At 39.7% G+C, this 21,515-nt stretch overlaps 1 protein-coding gene across 3 annotated transcripts in view; it reads right to left on the bottom strand.

Moving 5' to 3' along the window:
• Positions 1-21,515, bottom strand: part of SIK2 (salt inducible kinase 2) — a 134,116-nt gene that overhangs the window by 38,853 nt on the left and 73,748 nt on the right. For 2 of the 3 annotated variants that reach the window (XM_059707836.1, XM_059707837.1), the window contains 5 exons: positions 19,292-19,453; positions 4,328-4,452; positions 3,775-3,898; positions 2,226-2,446; positions 3-155 (listed from right to left, as the gene is read on the bottom strand). In XM_059707836.1, coding sequence (XP_059563819.1) covers positions 3-155; positions 2,226-2,446; positions 3,775-3,898; positions 4,328-4,452; positions 19,292-19,453 — 785 coding nt within the window. The remainder of the gene's footprint in view (positions 1-2; positions 156-2,225; positions 2,447-3,774; positions 3,899-4,327; positions 4,453-19,291; positions 19,454-21,515) is intronic. The other variant, XM_059707838.1, reaches the window with a different exon arrangement.

Here is a 21,515-nt window from a genome sequence, read left to right as displayed (position 1 = left end):
ACCTTGGCAACTGTTTGTTCAGCAATGGTGCTGGGCCGCCGCTGGCGGGCATCGAGCCTCTGCTCCACAGGAAAACTGCTCCTATGTGATTTCAGGCGCTCCACCAACAAGTAATAAATGGCAGCGAAGTGATTGTAGCTCTTGTTCTGCAAAGACTGAAAGAGAAAACAAGTGCTGAAGGCCAAGAGCCATAAAAATCAATCCAATGATCTATACCTGTCTAAAAAAAGATGGAAGAAATAATGTTTTCTTTCTTACAAACAGAGTAACAAAGTATGCCTCAAAATAAAAGCTATTCTAGAGTTTAGAATAAAAGACAGATCGTTTCAAGTTTCTAGTTTTAATTATATACAGGGTAATACCTTTAAATGACAGGCCCTTTGATATTAACAGGATCCATTTATTTTTCTGCATTCAGAGAAAATGCCATCACTGTCTCATGCAGACATTCCCCAATGCTGTCATGTGGTTCCATCTCATAGCTGTAACTATGGTATAAGGTCGGTTAGCAACCTGAGCCCAGAGGCTCTAAATCTATAGCTTCTACACAAGTACAAGCCATTGTACTCTGAAGTGACTGATTAAAGTCTTTGGGGAACTTTCTGGTGATTATTTTAGGCTGGAAAATGACATTTGGATGCTATATTGAGAGACTCTGTGTCTCCGTTCCTAGGTAATTTTTTCCTCTTGAAACCTTAAATATAAAGTTGCTTCCCAATTTTTCACATTCCTCGTCTGCCAGATTTCCCAGGGTACTAAGGAAACAGAGAAACAACTGCTCCTTTCACTTTCAATTCCACCTGACAGTCTGCATGGGCGCTGTGCAGTACACCTCAGAGGGCAGAGCACTCAGCACAAATCCCAGACCAGTGGAACTGTGCTCACAGCTGCCACTCTGTACCTACTTCATGGACAAGTACAGGAAAACATCAGAGTGCATGACAAGCAAAGCAGGAAAGCCAGTCTGGTTTCACTTATGGCTACACTGAAGGAAAAGGAAGTACAGTTCAGAGCACTTAATATTCATAAGGAAGCATTTAATATTTTTTGTTATGGTCCCTCCTTAAAAGTACTATTTTCTGTTTGTTTTACTGTTGTGTAGGTATTAAGAATATGTATATCTTATGAACATGCTATTAAGGAAAGAAAGATATGAAAGTGACGAGAAATTTTCTAGGTTCAAACCTTCTCGTACTTCCATATCAGGAATCTACCTGTTTTTGTTGTCTCAGTTTCTCCAGTTCACAAGCTAAATCCAGTTGGTTTTCCTAAATCTGATGCCTACCATTCTTGTTTTCTGCTCAGCCCTCAGCCTTGTTCCATAACTGCACATTTATGTTCCATATAAACTAGTTTATTACCTACATCAAACGTTATGGTTCATCTTAGAAGAAACTTGCTCTTTGTATTTATTAAGCTTCTGTCTTTGTCTTTTTCTCAGACCTATATACACTGAGTGGCCAGATTATTATGACTGGCCAGATTATTATGACCACCCCATCAGTACTTCGTTGGGCCACCTTTTGCCTTCAATACTGCGGTGATTCTTCTTGGCATTGACTCCACGAGATGTTGAAAGGTGATATGAGGAATCTGACACCATGCCTGATGAAGAGCACTGTCCAATTCTGTGAGATTTGATGGTTGTGGAACCAGATGCCTGATGGCTCTTTTAACTTCATCCCACAAATGCTCAATTGGATTGAGATCTGGTGATTGTGGGGGCCACCTAAGCAAGGTAAAGTCTCCCTCGTGTCCTTGAAACCACTCCTGCACAATTCTAGCACCGAGGCATGGCGCACTGTCTTGTTGGAAGAAGCTGTCTCCATTGGGATATGCCATCAACAGGATGAAGTTGATCAGTAACGATACTTAGGTATGTTGTGCTATTCAAACATTTATAATGATCTGGCCCTCTAGCAATTTCAGCGGGAAATTATAGATAATTTGCCTACAAACATCAGGTGGTCATAATAATCTGGCCAATGTATACCATTCCTCTCGAGTTTTTGGCAGATGGGGCAAAGGTAGGAATTTATACGTTGAGTAAAAGCAAAAAAACACACAAACATCTGATTAATCTTCAGGGAATATTGAACAGTATGTCTAGGTGCTGGGGATGGCCATGCTAAACGACTAGGCTGATAGGTATGAGCATGAAATTACAAGTTACTGAGTACAACAGAATCCTAAAATTTTTTCAGTCAAATCTCTGATCACTTTACCTCAATGGTTTTCTGCTGATCTATTCCAAGGCTGTGCATCAGTCGCAGAACCTGTTCATTAAACTCCCCAATGGATGGCTCATTTTCTTGGCCTTGTGGATAGAGAACAGGTCTCTGTACAGGAACTTCTATGAGCATCCATTTATGCTCCTTGATTTGAGCTATGGTTAGCCTTTTGGACGGGTCTAGGACCAACATCCTTCGAATAAGGTGCTCACAATCTATGGAAAACACAATGGTACAAAAGTCACGTCAATCGCCTTGCACTTCAGGGTGTTTGCTCTATTCATGTGACTTTGTACAATGGCAGTAATCTTTGTGTCCTCCACAGTGCCTACTGGAAAGCAGAAGGTCAAATGAATAAATAAATACATAAAGGTTACTTATATTTGTCAAGTACTCAGGGTGAATGTTGACACACAAAATTAACCATCACTGTGAATGAATACTTAAGAAAAACAGGAGGCTGCAGGCCTATCCAATTTTGTGCTAAATGAACTGCTTTATCAACTGAAAATATCTAGACACAGACTTAGATTTCCACTAGAGGAAAAAACAAGCCTTCTTCCTAAAATAAGCAAATAATAAATGATCCTCAGTTATGTCTAAGACTCTGTGAGGCAAGAGCTAGCCTGTGGACTGTTGCTTTCTCCTCATCAGTGAAACTGAGACAAATGTATGTGAAATATTACTTACTCCTGATTACACTAAGAAAACTGTACTGCTGCAAGTCTGGGCACCAGCTTATTTCCTGAGCTGATATCATGCTTTTTACCATCCCACATAAGCTTGGATCACTTGGTAGGTGCCAGGAATTCTGCTAAGTGCTTTATACAGATTAATTAATCCTCACCACAGCTCTCTTGGGAACTATGGTTTTTTCCATTTTATAAATTGAAGAAATAGAAGAACAGAGAGGAGATATGACTGAACTTAGGATTGAAACCAGGCAGTCTGGTGCTAAAGTCTACACTCTTAACTATTGAAGCATCATTTCTACCGTTTCTAGGAACAAAAGCATTAAGGGTGATAACTAAAAACTAATCTAAGGAGTAAACCTAACTGCTGCCTATGTGCATGAATTTCATCCACCGGGCCTCTAGTCCAATATAAAACTGGTTGGGATTACAGCACTTCATCTTAATTCAATAGTTTTGCCAGTTGGTTTTCAAATTTAATTTAAACATTTTAATTTTGCAACTTCCTGCCAAAAGATATGATAAAATCCATTTCAAACTTAGAGTAAAATGGTTGTGAATCTGTATCTACAAAGAACTTCTCTAAGGCTAAAATAAATGTGGGGCATTTATAGACGGAGAGTAAATGGGGATACTTGTGTTTTTAATCTGGGAAACTTGTTGTTTTCAGTTAGGAAGGCTGGAACTTTCCTCACCTACACGGAGAGAGTTGCTTATTTCTATGGCTTTTAAAGTAACTCAGTCACTTCATTTATCACCCAAACTCTTAGAAAAAGGGAGGCTTTGCCTACGCATTTCATTAGGAGCACAGACTCCGTAGTGCCCAATTAGTAAGATGAACAGGTTGTTACCTTCTGACATGAAATACGGAATCCGGAATCTTCCTTCCAAAACCCTTTGCCTCAAAATAGGAAGAGTGGGTCCATCAAAAGGCAGAGCTCCACAGACAAGGACATAAAGAACAACTCCCATGCTCTAGGGGAAGAAAATAACGGGGTAATTTTCATACCAAGAACTTCAAACACTCTTTGCTTCCCAAAATATCCCTTAATATCCTATGGACTAAAAAAATTTCTGTTTGAATGTACTATTTTCTTGAATTTGAAAAAAAATCTGAAATGCTAATTATTACAATAAAGTATCCTATAATAAATATCAAAATATGTTAATCATTTGATTTCTACTTAACTTTAAATTACTGCTGATGTTAGAATAAGAACATCTGTCCTTAGAAATTCTTCCCTAGAATCCAATTCAAGATGCTCAACTAATTATAGTCCAATGGGTAAGGAAAGTATGAACTACTGCCTATGTGTCAGATACAAGAGCTTTAAAGATGAGCCAAAGTACCAAGTATTATCCTTATAGATTCATTTAACACAACACAGCAAAGCAAAGAAATACCCAAATATCCAGCTGTGGTCCTTCATACTGCTGCCCTTCAAAGACTTCTGGGGCTGCATAAGGGGGGCTGCCACACCAAGTTGCCAGCAGTTCACCACTTTTAAAGAAATTTCCAAAACCGAAATCTGTTGGAGTGGAAATAAATGTTACTTTCATCTATGGTCTCAAACTATACTCAATTTCTCTGTAACAAATTTTATATGCTATATTAACGTTATCACTGCTATTTACTTTGTGAGGAATGGGATGACATCTATTCCATCTTCCTAGCACTCAGCATATATTCAGCATTCAAAAAATATTTCTTGAATGAATGTATTAATGAATCAAGTTTTCTTCTCAAAGATAATAAGAGATTAGAAAAAATACTTTAATACTGTATTTTTAAGGCTGAAAGAAAATCCATTGGTGTGGACAACAAATTGAATTTGATAATCTCAGAATTTTAATCACTCCATGATTTAAGAGTTAGCTGTCTTAATATGGTCTACAAGAAAGGAACTAAATGAGTAAAACTCTAAGAGATTTACCTAAACACAACCAAGTGACTGGCTGTTCCTACAGTCATTATCCCAGGGCAGCAAAATGTATCACCTTTTAAGGCAACTGAGTACAGTGTTTCCTAAGTAACAACTCTCTAAGTGCTGGCCCATGCATCTTGATATAGGCAGATACCTACCTGAATAGCTAATTAACATGTGATGGCTACATGGCCCAGTCACAGGCCACCTATCACCAGTACTTACTCATTTGTGGAATGCAGTGGCATTATACTTCAAAACAGTTAATGGCCTTCCCCAACTACTCATACTGAATCTACATCTTCAATATACAGCATGCACTCTGGAAATACTATACTCACATGCCTTCAATATGCATGAAAATTACAGCAGACTTCAGTGAGCTCTGGTATAAACACAAGCTTGTGCCCTTCTGCTCAGCCTTCACATAGTCTCATGTTCTTACTGACGAAACAAGTTCCTATTATTTTGTCAGGTATAGCCCCACTGTTCTGTTACAGCCTGACTGAAGAACACTGCCCTAGTGACAGGTACTGGCTCTGCACAGCACTGATGGACAGTGAGCGGCCCCAGGGGACTGGATCAAGTCTCTAGTGCCAGACTGACTGGCTGTGTGACTTTGGATCAGTCTTGGTGCTTTGTGAGCCTTAGTTTCCCCATCTGTAAAGCTGAAATAATAAATATACATAGTCAGCAGGTTGTTGTGGGAATCCAATGATAATATAACCTCACAATCTTCACACCTTGAGTTTGTACCTTACATGGAAGCATTCTCTCAGCGAGTTGATTTAAAGCTGGTGGCAACCAGCAGTGTCAGTAACAACAGTCACAATCTCCAACATTACAGCTTCATGGCAGAGTACAAACTAGGAAGTTAGGGAGAACTAGAGCTGGCCTCCCATTTTGCCACTTTCTAGCTTCAAGTCCTCTAGGAAAGTAATTTAACTTCCCTGAACCATAGTTTCTGTATCTATAAATGTGGGGATACCCACCTGCCAAGACAGGATGCTGCGAGGATTAAGCCAGATTAAGAGTATAAAATGCCTGGAGCCTATGTGAAACGAGCTCCCTTCTCCTTGTGTGGAGCATCATTATCAACTACCGCCTTTCAGAGAAAAAGGTCCTGAGAAAACACACAAGAAAGGTAGGAAAAGTATAGTGGAGCTCAAGGGTTCAGAAGAGAAAAGGGTGCATGGGGGAGAGCCTCAGGCGCAGTCTACACCTGGTGGAGCAACACTGTGGTCTGTCCTTGGCATCCAGGAGTACGAGACAATGAGAACTTCTTCCTTCTCAGCTTCAGTCCTATACTCTGTTTTCCAAAAAGACTGTGAGAAAGGTCTTATTTTCTCAATTCCACCTCTAAGACTAACGACTCACCACACAATATATGTCCACATTGATACACTTCTAATAATCTAGAAAACCTATATTCTCAAATGAGTCAAGAACTACACGTTCAAATAATATTTAAAGAGGAAAATGTTAATTTCACGCACACAGAAAAGCACACGGAGCTCTGCATGAGTGTTTGGAGATCCTGAAATAGGTCCGATAATTGCTGTGCTTCAAACCATAATCACAGGATGAGTTTTAGCACACGTAGTTGAGGATACACTCCAAGCAGCATTGTAAAGTTTTAATGTCTCAAAAAGCCATTCCAGAACTCCTTCATTCTGAACTTTCCTGGACTCTGGTGGAATGAACTCAGGGGTGACTGGGCAGGGGCTGGGCAGGAAGCAGCCTGGCCTTTTTATTGCCTGAGCTTGCTCACTGTACATTTCCTAGGCATGAAGAGGCGAGGGCAAGGAAAGCGTCACGTGCTTGTGGCATTCCAGGCTCAACCTTGGCTTTACATGTCTAGGACACAGAAGTGTCTTGTTAACTTGTGAGGAGTGGTTACCAAGCAGATGTGTACTTCTATTTCCTGTAAGTAACTAAAGAAAATGGGAACTTGAGCCTGTAGAAACAATAAAACACCCAAAGACATTGAGGTTTATGAAGGCTATTATTAATGGCATATATGCAGATGTTTTCTATAAGCTTGTCAAAGTGCTTATACACATTGTATTTGTAATCAATCATCTGATACACCAGTGAAGGAAAACTCTAGAGTCAGGCAGATTTGGAATCAAATCCTGGGTTTTCACTTAGCTGTGTGATCTTGGATAAATTACTTAACTTCTCGAACAGAGCCTTGGTTCATCATTTGCAAAATGGGGATAATACCTACACTTCATAAAGTCTCTGTGAGCAACTTATTGTATATTATCTATACTAATAAAAGGGTAATATGCTAATTAGACCAGGAGACCTTCAGGGAGATCTTCCAGACAAAGCCATGGTGGCGGGGCTGAGGCAGAAGTGGTTGGGATGATCAGGACAGGAGGAGAGGGAAGTTGGGGGTGATCAGGCCGGTGGTGGGGGGCAGTTGGGGGCGAGCAGGCTGGCAGTGGAGGACAGTTGGGGGAGATCAGGCTGGCAGGGGGGCAGTCGGGGGCGAGCAGGCTGGCAGGCAGGTGAGCGGTCAGGAGCCAGTGGTCCCAGATTGGAGAGGGTGCAGACCGAGCTGAGGGACAACCCTCCACCCCCTGTGCACGAATTTCGTGCACCAGGCCACTAGTCTATTATAAATAGATAATATATAATGCATGAGTTACTCAAAAGAATAGAAGAATAGTAATTCTTCCTCTTCTTGCTTTACTTATCTGCCTTCTCCATCAGACTAAACTCCTTGAGAGTAGAGAGGGGAATGATATATGTCTGAACTCCCATCACTTAGCACATGCTCTCTGTAGAGAGCAGCCATTCAATGAGGGTTTGCTGATGAATATACTGTCATCTCTCTTGGAAGTACTTACTATGTGTCAGAAACTTCTCTAGGCCCTCTGAAGATGATTTCTTCTTAATAACCCTCTTTGGTATTCTTACAGGGTTATTAAGAGAAAGTGAGGGTAGAAAGTTAAGGACCTTGCTAGAGTTTATACTAAGTTGTAGAATTGGAATGGAAACAAAGTCCTCACTGTTAACTGCCACCTTTGTGTCCTTCCTGGCAGTGATTTGTAACTATTTTTGAGCAAATTAATAATGGTCAGGTTTAAGAAGTGGCAATGGAAAGGCACTTAAAAAGAAAAGCTTTTATTTCTTCACAGGAATCTGGATGACTTGCTTCACTCAGTCTGCAGCTTTCTGCCTAGAAGCACACAGTAAAATGAAGGATGAGCAAGAGGGATGAGATACGAAAATGGAACAGCTATGCAGGATTTGTTTCTTATTGCCATTTATTCAAATGCAATGCATTAATGTGTCATCCTACCAACCAAATTCACTGCATTCTTTCATTAAACATTTGAGTGCATACATGGATCAACCACTGTGCAAACACAGAAGAGATTCTAAGTACAACAGAGAATAATAAAAGACAGTACATTTTCGTCTGAATTTTGGAAAGCATTAAGAAAACAATCACTTGAGCATTATTCCTCTTTATGCTAGACCCAGATCCAGCCTGGCCTGCTGGAAAGGAAAGATTCTTCTAGTCTAATTTCTTCTGCAGTGCTCTGATCTGTAAGTTAATTCCTAACACGATGGCCGCTATGTCCCTCAGCCGTTGTTTCCTGTTTCTCCGTCATAAATTGTATGCCATATAATGTTGAATTTGCTTTGTCATGAATATTTATTTTATTGTTTGGGTTGCAATTCAATACTACTGTTATACTGTTATTTATTATGATGCTTTGGCCATTAGGAGCTAACTCAGGTTGGCTCCTTTCAACATGCCATGTCTTTTAAAAATTTCATTTTAGCCCTGACCGGCTTGGCTCAGTGGACAGAGCATGGGCTTACAGACTGAAGGGTCCCAGGTTCAATTCTGGTCAAGAGCATGTACCTTGGTTGCGGGCACATCCCCACTAGGGGGTGTGCAGGAGGCAGCTGATGGATGTTTCTCTCTCATCAATGTTTCTAATTCTCTATCCCTCTCCCTTCCTCTCTGTAAAAAAATCAATAAAATATATTTAAAAAAATAAAAATTTCATTTTAAGTATTTCCTTATTTTTTGGCAACAGAAGATGTTCCAGGCTCATCTTGTATTTTCCCTACCCCAGCCTTGAAATCAACCACTTTCCCAGAGGGGACCTGGTTCCCTTTACAGAGGAATGACATTTAGAAACCAAGACTAGGACTTAGAGGAGCTCATCACAACTGGGATGTCACTGCTTCTAAGCCCCGTCAGCAGACAGTTAGGAAGTGTATGTATGAGTGCTAGTTCATAATAAATACTTGTATTTATTTTTGTACCTATCTATATGTATATATGTTTTCTTAAAACCCTTCATTTCATACTGATACTTCTCACACTGATCCAGGGTTCAGCCTAGAATTTTTATTTATTTATTTATTTATTTTTAAAAAATATAAATATTGATTTTTTACAGAGAGGAAGGGAGAGGGATAGAGAGTTAGAAACAGAGAAACATCGATCAGCTGCCTCCTGCACACCCCCTACTGGGGATGTGCCCGCAACCAAGGTACATGCCCTTGACCGGAATCGAACCTGGGACCCTTCAGTCCGCAGGCTGACACTCTATCCACTGAGCCAAACCGGTTAGGGCTAGAATTATTTTGATACTATTTTTATTCATACATAATTGAGCAACTCTGAAAAAATTGTGAAGGTATAAGTGAGGCAGGATAGAAAGAGGTTAGGGAAAGCTCCCAACAAGTGGAATGAGGAAGTAAAAACAGACACTGCAAGCCCGATAAACTGCTAGGGCCTCTCATCAGAGCCCCCACTTCCATGCATGATCAAAGTGAGACAGTTTATGGCAGGAAATCACTGAGGTGGTGACAGAAGTCAACAAGAACTGGCTAACACCAGATCAATCCAAGATGGAGGAAAAATTCACTGGAAACTGACCCCTAAGCTCTTTATACCATCATTATAATGAAAATTGACACAAGTAGGAGGGGGCACCAAGGATGAAAAATGCCAGGGCATTTCAAGAACCGAAGGACTTGTATAAGCATAACCAATGGACACAAGACACTGGGGGGTAGGGGGGAGGTGAGGGCATGTGCAGGAGGCGGGGGGGCATTGGGGAGGCTGGGGGAAGGTCAATGCCGAGGGGAAAAAAGGAGACATATGTACTACTATCTGTAATACTTTAACAATAATAATAAAAAAAAGAATGACCATTTTAGGAACAAGACCCCCCTTCCAACCAGAAGGCAGGCACAGAATTTGACTCCACAAAGTTCAGGAACAGCCCATGCTTATAAACATACAAAATCCCAAGAACTGACTGATCACGCTTGCCCCTCAACTGGCGAGTTTGCTCGCCTCCCTGTGTACTTTGGCTTCTTTCAGAGCAGCGCCTGGGTGACTTACAGGCAGTGGCAGCTCCTTTCGGGCTTACCCTCTGACCCTGACTACAGGAACCCACGTCCTGGCCTCTTTCCCTTAACCTACATAAAACTCGCTTTCCCTTTCACTCCAACTATGATCTTGACTTCTTTCTTGCACAAAGTCAAGAACCTGCAGGTCATGGAGTGCTTAGGGGTCCCATGTTGGGTTGGCTTTGATGACATAAAGAAGTTTCTTTCCTCTGCAGAAATTTGTCATTTGGGTAAGAGTAATTGTACTCTCCCTCATAACATACCTTGAATTTGTCAGATGAACTGTGATTTTCAACATCTGAAACATAGCAGGAAAAAGACAAATCTTCCTAAAAAAATATCTTAGCTTCTCAATTTTAAGAAAGTTCAATATAAGATCATAATAAGTTTTAAAAACAAAATGACAACTAGTCCTTCAACACTGACTAATAAAATCCAAAAACTTTATGTCATGCCTACTTTGGGTTAAGCATTATACATTTGATATTTCTGCATTTATTCTCTCACCTAATCATGAGGACGGCCCTGTGAAGTGCTGGGAAGTATCATCACCCTTACGTTACAAAGGAGGGAACTGAAGCTCAAAGTGGTTAGTTGACTTGCCCAAGTATCTACAGGTCCTTTGAGTTCCAAGCCAGAGGTCCTTTTTCACTATATCACAGATGTTCCAAGAATACCACGAGTCAGAGAAGTTTAATTCAATTTCACACCACACAGAGAGATTTCCTAATTTATCCCTCTGCCAGCAGACCTTGACAAGTGAATGCAATGTTAATAGCATCCTAATAAGTGAATGGGAATAATTAAGATGTACACAAAGTAAATGTTAGAAATCTACACCAACATTCATTTTAGGACTCTATCTTCATTTTAAGACTGCATGAGGCGTTAACGTACCTATCTTGTTCTTTTCACATGAAGATGATCCATGCTCCTGTCCCTATGACCCTAATGCATGTAGTCCAAGGTTTTACTCTAACGATAATTTTGAGATTTCCTTATATTAGCATATTCTCTTACCTGGTTTCTGTGTGACCTAAAATGTTTATAAAAGAGAGAATTTGGGGTAGAGTATTTAACCACAGAAAAGATAAATTACTGTTGACTGGCTCTCATGGAAATTTATTTGGCCTTGAAAGCTGAATCCTCTAGGTATCTCTTATCTAACTAACGAGTAACAGAACATGAATATATTTGAAAAGAGTACTAGAACTGCTATTATTGTTTTCTGTTTTATATTTTGAAAGTGACTGATTGACTTGTATCTTCCTGATAACAAAACCTAATTAGTACAGAGTGTATAAGCTGATCCTGATGCTTACTGTCTGATGAGGACCAAGCACATTAGAGAATTCTGTGGTGTCTGTTGGAGTGAAGTAAATTAAACATTAGCATGCATACAAACCATCTGGGGAACCTGCTAAAATGCAGATTCTAATTCAGTAGGTCTAGGTTTGGGCTTGAAATTCTGCCTTTCTAACAAGCTCCAAAGTGATGCTTATGTGCTGGCTCCTAGACTACTCTTTGAGTAGCCAGGAAATAGAGATTAACCAGAAGCTGTGGAAAAAATATGGACGATGCTAAACAGTGGACTGTTTATTGTTGTAGAATGATTATAATTACTAAATACTTCAGGATTTTTACTTAAATGACAGATAGACCAAGTAGAAGATGTCATTAGGTAAACTAAGTCATTTTTTACAAAAAGAAAAAAGCAAACAAAATATCGAACATCAGTCTTTAAAGCTAATAAAAGGTAAACAATTTCTAGGAATGAACACAACCAAGGCAAAACTCCAGCAGGGTGTTAAAATGTCTAATTTAGAATTAAAAAAACCACAACCCCTCCTCCAGAGCAGCACATGGCTTTAGGGTTAAGTTTATCCTGGTTTCTAAAATTATCAGTAGAATTCAGATATGTAGACTCACTGAAGAGTTACACCTCTTTTGTAACTATTATAATAGGAGCGAAGAAGACAATTATGAGGAAAAGAAAGCTGACCAATGGAAGGTAGGTGCGTGGTAGAGATGAAGCTGACCCACTGCACAAACTGAATAGCCATCAGCCAACACTGACGTCAACGCACACTTTATTGCCCACCAGCAAGAAAAGGCCAGCTGCATAGTTGACTGCCAAACATCAGGCACGCCCGCCCTGCCTGACCGAAGGGCACAAATACAATCAGCACAGCTGAGATGGAATGCCATCTTGCTGACCAGAGCAAGGCAGCTATTTGTCCAATGAGAGAGTTCAGTGAAATAAGAAGCAAATCAATTCCTTTAGTCCAAAATGGAGTGGGGAGGTGGAGGTGGGAAACAAAGCAATATGAAACAAACCCTGCGAGCTCTCTTCCATATTCCAGGCTTAATGTGCTGCTAGGGCTAAGTAGGCTTGAAGGATAAAGATAAGGTCTCATTGGGCTTGCTGAGGCAAAGCTGTTTTACATTGGACCTAATGCTAGTGGCAGGAGAATAATAAATGAAGACTTCTAATAAATATTTTACCAATGAAATATGCCTCAGGCTCCCCCACTCTTTTTTGGTTCCAGGGCACAAAACTGGATTTTTATATACAAAAACCTTGTCTCAAGGTCTTCTAGCAAGCAGGAAGATTGTTAGAAGCAATAATGGGAGAGAGTGGCCACTCAGAAACCCTGGGTCAACTCCTAAAGGAAGCACTGGCCTTCGGCTAAAGACAAGGGACTTATGATGCACAGGTCAGATTAACGAGTCTCATTACACATTACTAATTATAATGAAGGTCCCTCGGGGAAAAAAAATTAATTTGCATCAAGCAGAGATAATTTAGAATATAAATGGTAAACTTTCTTTATTCCTCTGAGGATTTGTATTTAATAAGGCTATAAGGACTTGGTAATTAAAAAAACCCCACATATAGTGTGGGGGTTTATATAGCTATAAAAAATTTCAGGATTTGTTTTCATATGGAATCAATTACACATTAAATACAAATACCAGCTCCCTTTAATTGAGTGTTACAGGGTGTCAGCAACAATTTATTTAACGAACACTAAAATACTACTATGTACCAGGTACTGTTCTAAGCATTTTACAAATATTAACCAGTAACCACTAGGAGATACGAACTTCTATCATTCCCTCTTTACAGTTAAGAAAACTGAGGACAGAGAAGTTAGGTAATGTGTTCAAGGTCATGCAGCTGGTAAGTGGCAGAGCCAGGATTCAAACGCAGGCAGCCTGGCTCTGGCTCCCATGTTATTATCTACTACCCTCACTGTCTCTAACATTATCCCTAATCCCTACAATGTTCCCAAGGAACAGAGTAATCTCTGCCTAACAGATATGGAAACCTAGACTCCAAGAGGTTAAATAATCAGCCCAAGGTCACAAAGCCAGAATTTGCACCTGAACTGCCTGATACCAACTCCACATTCTTTATGTGAAGCCTTGTTTAAACTGTGATATTTGTGAAAACTTCCTTCAGGTAATTCATACATTTTTATCTTTATCTAACTATTTATTGCTAACATTTCAGACTAGGAAAGTTAAAGAATAAAACTAAATATCGTTCATCTACTTATTTTCAACTTTATGCTTAAATAATCATAGCAAAAATAACTAGGAGAAATGAGTGCTCCAATTACTAATACTAATGAAAGCCAATATTTCTTTGCATTTTGCCTCTTACTCTGAATGTCCTAACACTCATATTTTGCGAAGGCTGGAGGTCTCATAATTGAGGCACCGAGCATACACAGGTGTGGATGAACCCATGGCTCATCAGTGTCTGGTGTCTTTGCCCACTGGAGCATAAAGTAGATGCTGATTTCAAAACCATGTTTCTGTACTTATTGAAATGAACTGTTGGTTTCTGTTTTACAAACAGAGACAAATACAGGATAGTTTAATCTAGTTTTGGTTTGCAATTCTCTTCAATTTCAACATATAAGATGGCTAAAACAGTTCATTTAATTCAACCCATTTAGCAATTAAAGAGATCTTCATAAGTAGAATAAACAGAGACTGAGAGAATAATTTTATATTTTATTCTGGGTTCTTGCAATTTTTCCATGGAGCCCCATCTTTCCTACTTGTGTTAGATTTATTTAAAATTTAAGAAGAATCTTCTGAAGTCGGCAGATATTTTTAAAGAAAGCAGAGCCATAAAGTTATAAAATCTATGGATAAACATAAATATCCTGGAGAAGTCCTTTCACAGCACTGGAGCACATCTAAGCTTTGATGGCATGTGGAATCCCTCATGATCTGGCTCTGCTTACTTGTCCAAGCTCCTTACCTATCATTCCTCATGGGGACCTATGTCCCACTAGATCTGCTCTGTAGTTTCCCTACAAACTTTGAGTTTTCGGGCCTGCCTGCCTTTGCACATGCTAATCCATCTGCTTGGAGCTGCATCCGTACCTCACCCCTTCAACACACTCTCGCTGTCCCACCACAGATGTCTTCTTCTTAAGCAAGTCTTAGCTAATACTCTCTTCAAGGCAGAGTCAGTCTTTCTCCTAGCCTTTACAATAATTTTCTCTCTGTGTTATATTGACTTAAAGGTCTAGTTCTGGATTAACTCAAGGTAAGAGCAGAGTTGAGTTTTATTGCATTGCTGCCATTTTGTCTTGAAATATTTGCATCTATAGGACTTAGCTCAGGAGCACAGTAGATGCTTAATAAACATTTACTAAAATTTGTGGTAAGTGGTAGTGAAGATGACAAAAAAATGTGAGCAAGAAGACATCTGAGTGCTTAGATACAGTGTGTGTGTATACTTATGAGACATGGAATCAAGGACACCAAATGTATACATACAGAATGATGGAACTCAAAATTCAGTTAGTGAGTACCCCTTGAGGGATAACTGGCAATGCTTGGAAACAACAACATGGTGCAGTGGGAGAAATAACACACTGTGGTCAGAGAGACCTAGGTTTGAATTCCGGGTGTGCTACTTATTATCTGAGTCACCTTGACAAGTTATTTAATCTTTTTGTATTTCATCTTTCTCACCTAAAAACTGGCAAGAGCTATGCAGCTTCTAGGGTTGCTGTGAAGATTCAATGATAAAGTACCTAGCATAATACCTGAAAATAGTGAAGGTTCAATAAGTTAGCCGTTTTACTAGTTTAACCAGAGAGAACACTTTAGGTCTTGGACATTTTACTGATCTTCTAGATAAAAATTAGAAGACCTTGAAGTTTAGATATTAAAAAAAAAATAAAGCAACAAAAACAAACAAAAAACTAGATATCCCATAATGACGTTAGAAATACTGAGTTTACCTACCAATATTCCTAGATCATATAGATAGATGATAGCCAGGTAGAGGTGAGTATGTTTGTTTCCAAGTTTCTTTGGTTCTACTTGAACATTTTCTTTTGAGAAGTTCTCTACGGAGCACTTTGTAATTCCTAGAGCGTATGACTCACACTCTAACCTTTCTCTGCTTGAAAACACTCCCAAAGCTCCTCTGAGGTATTGTCTTGTGATTTTTTGTTGTTTTGGTGATAAGTGAATGCAAAGGTGAAGCAGGGGTTCCCCCCTCCTTTCTACAGAGGTAAGGACTTCGAAAAACAAGAGCCAACTCTGAAGAGGGCAATTTGAGGGCAGCAGATTTTTTCAAAGAGAAGTAAACAAAAATTCCAGGGACGTGCAATACAGCAAAAAGGAGTGAAATGAAAGAGAGCAAATGGAAGGGCCAGAAGATGGGAAAAACACAAACGGGAGAAGTGAACACACATAAGAAACTATGGAGACACTAATATAGTGGATTGCATTTTCAAAACAAAAATGACAAATATATAATTCTTTATATATATAAAGTGGGACTATAGCAAATTAACTTTAGCTTATCAAACACTTTGTCTTATTCAAGTATTCCTATTATTTAAAAAAAATCACAGACTACAGAATGGAAAATCCATTCATTACCTCCTTGCAACATATGTAACACTGGCATTTAAAATTAATTATTAAAATTAAAGTAACAATAAATAAAGTTAAAGTAAATAAAAATTATGTACCTTCCTCAAAATGCTCAGACAAAAACTAATGGGACCTGGCATAAACATAACCAGTTAAATGAATCAATCAGAGGTTTTTAATAGAGGTTCTATTTTATACCTCAAGGAGCTGTTTTCTCCCTAAACTTTCTCCAGTGAATATCTAACCTCGCTGGTCAACCAAGAATTTCTTGGTCAGCGCCTCTCATCTGCCTTTGTTCCTCTTTCATAACCCTATAACAAAACACCAGCATTTGCAATGTTGTTAAAACCCTATCCAAAATAAATCTCCCTCCCTCCATCTCATCCTACAATCTGGTTCAGACCCACATTTTCTTTCTTTTTTTTTTTTTTATTTTATTTTTTTATTTTTAATTAAATCTTTATTGTTCAGATTATTACATTTGTTCCTTTCCCCCCCCCCATAACTCCCCTCCTCCCAGTTCCCGCCCCACCCTCCGCCCTCACTCCCCACCCACTGTCCTCATCCATAGGTGCACGATTTTTGTCCAGTCTCTTCCCACATCTCCCACACCCCTTTCCCCCCCAAGAATAGTCAGTCCATTCCCTTTCTATGTCCCTGATTCTATTATAATCAACAGTTCATTCTGTTCATCAGATTATTTATTCACTTGATTCTTAGATTCACTTGTTGATAGATGCATATTTGTTGTTCATAATTTGTATCTTTACCTTTTTCTTCCTCTTCCTCTTCTTAAAGGATACCTTTCAGCATTTCATATAATCCTGGTTTGGTGGTGATGAACTCCTTTAGCTTTTCCTTATCTGTGAAGCTCTTTATCTGACCTTCAATTCTGAATGATAGCTTTGCTGGATAAAGTAATCTTGGTTGTAGGTTCTTGCTATTCATCACTTTGAATATTTCTTGCCACTCCCTTCTGGCCTGCAAAGTTTCTGTTGAGAAATCAGCTGACAGTCGTATGGGTATTCCCTTGTAGGTAACTGAGTTTCTTTCTCTTGCTGTTTTTAAGATTCTCTCTTTATCTTTTGCTCTTGGCATTTTAATTATGATGTGTCTTGGTGTGGTCCTCTTTGGATTCCTTTTGTTTGGGGTTCTCCGCGCTTCTTGGACCTGTAAGTCCATTTCTTTCACCAGGTGGGGGAAGTTTTCTGTCATTATTTCTTCAAATAGGTTTTCAATATCTTGCTCTCTCTCATCTTCTGGCACCCCTATAATTCTGATGTTGGTGCGCTTGAAGCTGTCCCAGAGGCTCCTTACACTATCCTCGCATTTTTGGATTCTTTTTTCATTTTGCTTTTCCGGTTGGATGTTTTTTGCTTCCTCGCATTTCAAATCATTGACTTGATTCTTGCGCTCCTCTGGTCTGCTGTCGGGCGTCTGTATAATATTCGTTATTTCAGTCCGTGTGTGCTTAATTTCTAGTTGGTTCCCCAATATAAGATCGAGGGTCTTATTAGTTTTCGTGTAGATCTCATTAAGTTTATCGGCAGCTTCTAAACAGTTCTTGAGAGACCTTAAAAGTGTGGTTCTGAACTCTATTTCTTCCATTGACAATTTTGTCCTGTTTCTTTGTCTCCGCATTTTGTTATGCTTCCTTGGTGCACCCCCTAGTGGTCTTTGTTCGCAGTCTTATAGATAAATCTTGATTGTTGTAGCTAATTCCAGGGAGGGTTTGACCTCCAGGCCAAGTGGCTATGAGAATCAGCTGTGTCAGCAGTGAGAGAACTTCTGTCCTCTAGGGAGGTGCTAATCTAGCCTTTGCCTGAGGCTATCCGGCAAATGCCTCTGTGCAGGGCTTGGGTGGGGCGGGTCGCACAGGATCAACAGGGTGGGCCGGAGAGAGCAGTTATGGCGGCTCTCAGTCCTGTCCCAAGGGGCTCTGCCTCTCTGAGTCCCAGCAACCGCTGCAAAGCTCCGAGAGAAAGCTGTCCTCGCTCTGACCGAAGCCAGACAGTCCCGCTTCTCCCGTTTGAGTCTGGGTCCCTAAAGACTCGCCCGGATCTGGTGCTCAGAGTCTGCGACTCCCTCCCGATTGAAAACAACAACCGCGCCCTCCGCCGCCAGCCCGCTCCGCGCACTCCGCACCTCAGAATTTGACTTCAGCACTGCGCCTCCTCTGAGTGTCCGTATGCGTTTCTCTTTCCTCCTAGTTGTAGGACTTCCACTCAGCCAGCGTTCCTGTGGTTCTGGGTGATGTCCCTTCCGTTTTTTGGTTTCACTTTTGAAGTAGTTGTTCAAAGCAGCAAACTCCTGCGTTAACCTATGCCGCCATCTTGGTTCTCCCCTGGATTTTATCTTTGGATTCCAGACCCACATTTTCATTCATTCTCTTTTTTTAAATTTATCTTTATTGTTGAAAGTATTACAGATACCCCCGCCCTCCCCCTTTATCCCCTTCACCGCACTATTGTCAGGCCCACATTTTCGTGATTGGACTACTGCATTAGAGTCCTTATTATCTTCCTGTCTTCAGTCTTATTCACATGTCCCACCTGTCTTTACTCTGGTGCCAGAGAGAGACATCATTCTAACATGCAAATCTGTCATCCCAATCCCACTTCACCCCTATCCCCACCCTAAAATGTTCAATAGGTTAGACCCCCTATGACCTACAGAATAAACTCTAAAATCTTTTTCATGGCACTCAAGACCCTTCACATTCTGGTCTTGGCCTACCTGCTCCTCCTGTATCAATCTACATCCCTCCCTTTTCATTTTCCCCATCTGTAAATCACTGTAGCCACCCGCCCCAGCAACCTGCACTGCTGCTGCAGACCTAGCATCTCTCTCCTCTGGCAGGGCCCCACAAACAGACCTGGACACAAATCAGATCGAAGATACAAATGAGACACCAGCTATAGCCCTGCCACTGTGCACATTAATAACAAACCGATTTCCCTTTCTTTTCATTGCATATATTTCTAAGGAAATGAATAGAATACACTTGTTTTTTAAGAAAGCTTGATGTCATCAGTAGAAATGCTCCAAATCTCTGCCTGCAGTTCTCTTTCTGCAAACACCCAGCACAAGGACTCACAGTTGATCACATTAGAGCCAGCTGTGCCCCAGTTACCTGCTATTTTGATATTCATGTTGTTATCCAGCAGGAGATTTTCAGCCTTGAGGTCACGGTGCACAATCTTCCGACCGTGACAATAATCAACAGCAGACAGGATTTGCCAGAATTTGCGCCTGGCCTCAGACTCATTTAACCGGCCGTGATTAGCAAGATAGTCTGTAAAAGAAGAGAGAATTTAAAATATTCACCAAAATAAAATGACCCAAACATTCAGATTTGGGATTTTTTCCCCTTGAAAAGTTTTTATAATGACTAAAGGTTCATGTTCAAATACTATGCTGTTTTCCAAGTTTCTTGCCTTGAGAAAGCAATTCCAATCATATTTCACTAGAATCCAGAAAAATGAAGAGTCCAAGATGAGACAATAGCTAGTGGCATAATATTCACAGTGCAACTTAAAGTAACCTTTATGCCCAAGCACTCCCTCTGTTCTTTTCCTTAAAAATTTACTGAGTACTGAATATTCCTAATCACATTAAAAAATAACATTTATGTAAAACGAAGAACATGAATCAATTCTCTGACATCCAATCAATCAAGGTTATCTTTCTTTGTTTTTAAAAAAATGTTTTCATTGATTTTTTGAGAGAGAAGGGAGAAGGATAGATAGAAACATTGATGATAGAGAAACATCATCAATCAGCTGCCTCCTGCATGCCTTCTACTGGGGATTGAGCCCACAACCTGGGCATGTGCCCTGACCTGGAATCGAATCAGTTCCTGGGTTGAAGCTCAACCACTGAGCAACACTGGCTGGGCAAGGTTATCTTTCTTTTAAAAATTCATTTTATGTAGTTATTATAGAAACCACCTGTAACATGAGATACAGTGGTCCTTGGAAGTAGCTTCAATAATTCACACCATGTTGTTCAATCGAGCAATTCAGATCCATCCAAGAACATGCAGACTTGTTCTTGAAACCAAGCACTCTTATGAGAGACACTGTTCTCTAAAAAATATGCTTTATAAGATACATTAGCCTTCTGTGCAATGTTATAATCTCTATTAAAGCAGTTTACCTGAAAATTAATTCTGCATATATTTATATAAATTTAATAAAACTAAAATAAATATGCAACTCATACAAGTTTTACCTGAAGATCTTAAAGGCCTCTGAAATGATCTTTTGAGGGAAAGAGGATAACATAAACCATGACAGGCTTTTCTATTTAATTATTTCCCCCAAGCAAGGAACTGTACTGGTGAATCAATAGTGACAGCACCTTCACGCATTTTCTGCTCTAGACAATGTGGTTTACTGTTTGCAAATTCCATGCCTTTGGCTCATATCATATTTACTATAAAATTTACTAACATTTGTACAGCCCTTTACAGTTTATAAAGCATGTTCACATAACAGTATCTCAATCTTCCTAACATCCCTCTATGATAACTATTACTCTAATTTCTATTATATTTGAGGAAGCTGAAGATCAAAGGAATTAAGTAACTTGGCTAAATTCATACATTTATTAGGTGGATGGCTGATCTGGAACTAGAAACTTTTTTTTTTTTTTATGTGTCATGAATGAGTTTTATTTATTTATTTATTTATTTATTTATTTATTTATGTATTTATTTTTATTGCTTAAAGTATTACAAAGGGTATTACATATGTGTTCTTTTCTTTTTTTCCCCCGCCCTTGACAATCCCCTGGCCTCCCCTACCCCTCAGTGTCTTATGTCCATTGGTTATGCTTATATGCATGCATACAAGTCCTTCAGTTGATCTCTTACCCCCCTCCCTCCTGCCCCCAACCCTCCCCGGCCTTCCCGCTGCAGTTTGACAATCTGTTTGAGGCAGCTCTGCCTCTGTATCTATTATTGTTCAAAAGTTTATAATGGTTTCTATTATCCATGAATGAGTGAGATCATGTGGTATTTTTCCTTCATTGACTGGCTTATTTCACTTAGCATAATGCTCTCCAGTTCCATCCATGCCGTTGCAAATGGTAAGAGTTCCTTCTTTTTTACAGCAGCATAGTATTCCACCATGTAGATGTACCACAGTTTTCTAATCCATTCATCTACTGATGGGCACTTAGGCTGTTGGAACTAGAAACTTTTGAATTTTTTTTAACTCTATCAAGCTGCTTCTTTACTAGATTCCTGTTAAAATCATAACCATCCTTTCAAACCCTACTCAAATGCCACTTTGATATTAAACAGTCCCTCACCACTTCAAATAGAAATAAATCACTTCAAATCTCTCTTCTTG

This window comes from Myotis daubentonii, chromosome 9 (genome assembly GCF_963259705.1).
Source record: "Myotis daubentonii chromosome 9, mMyoDau2.1, whole genome shotgun sequence".
Taxonomy (NCBI): domain Eukaryota; kingdom Metazoa; phylum Chordata; class Mammalia; order Chiroptera; family Vespertilionidae; genus Myotis; species Myotis daubentonii.
The sequence above is the reverse complement of the archived record's forward strand: the minus strand, read 5'-3'. Positions and strand labels throughout refer to the sequence as shown.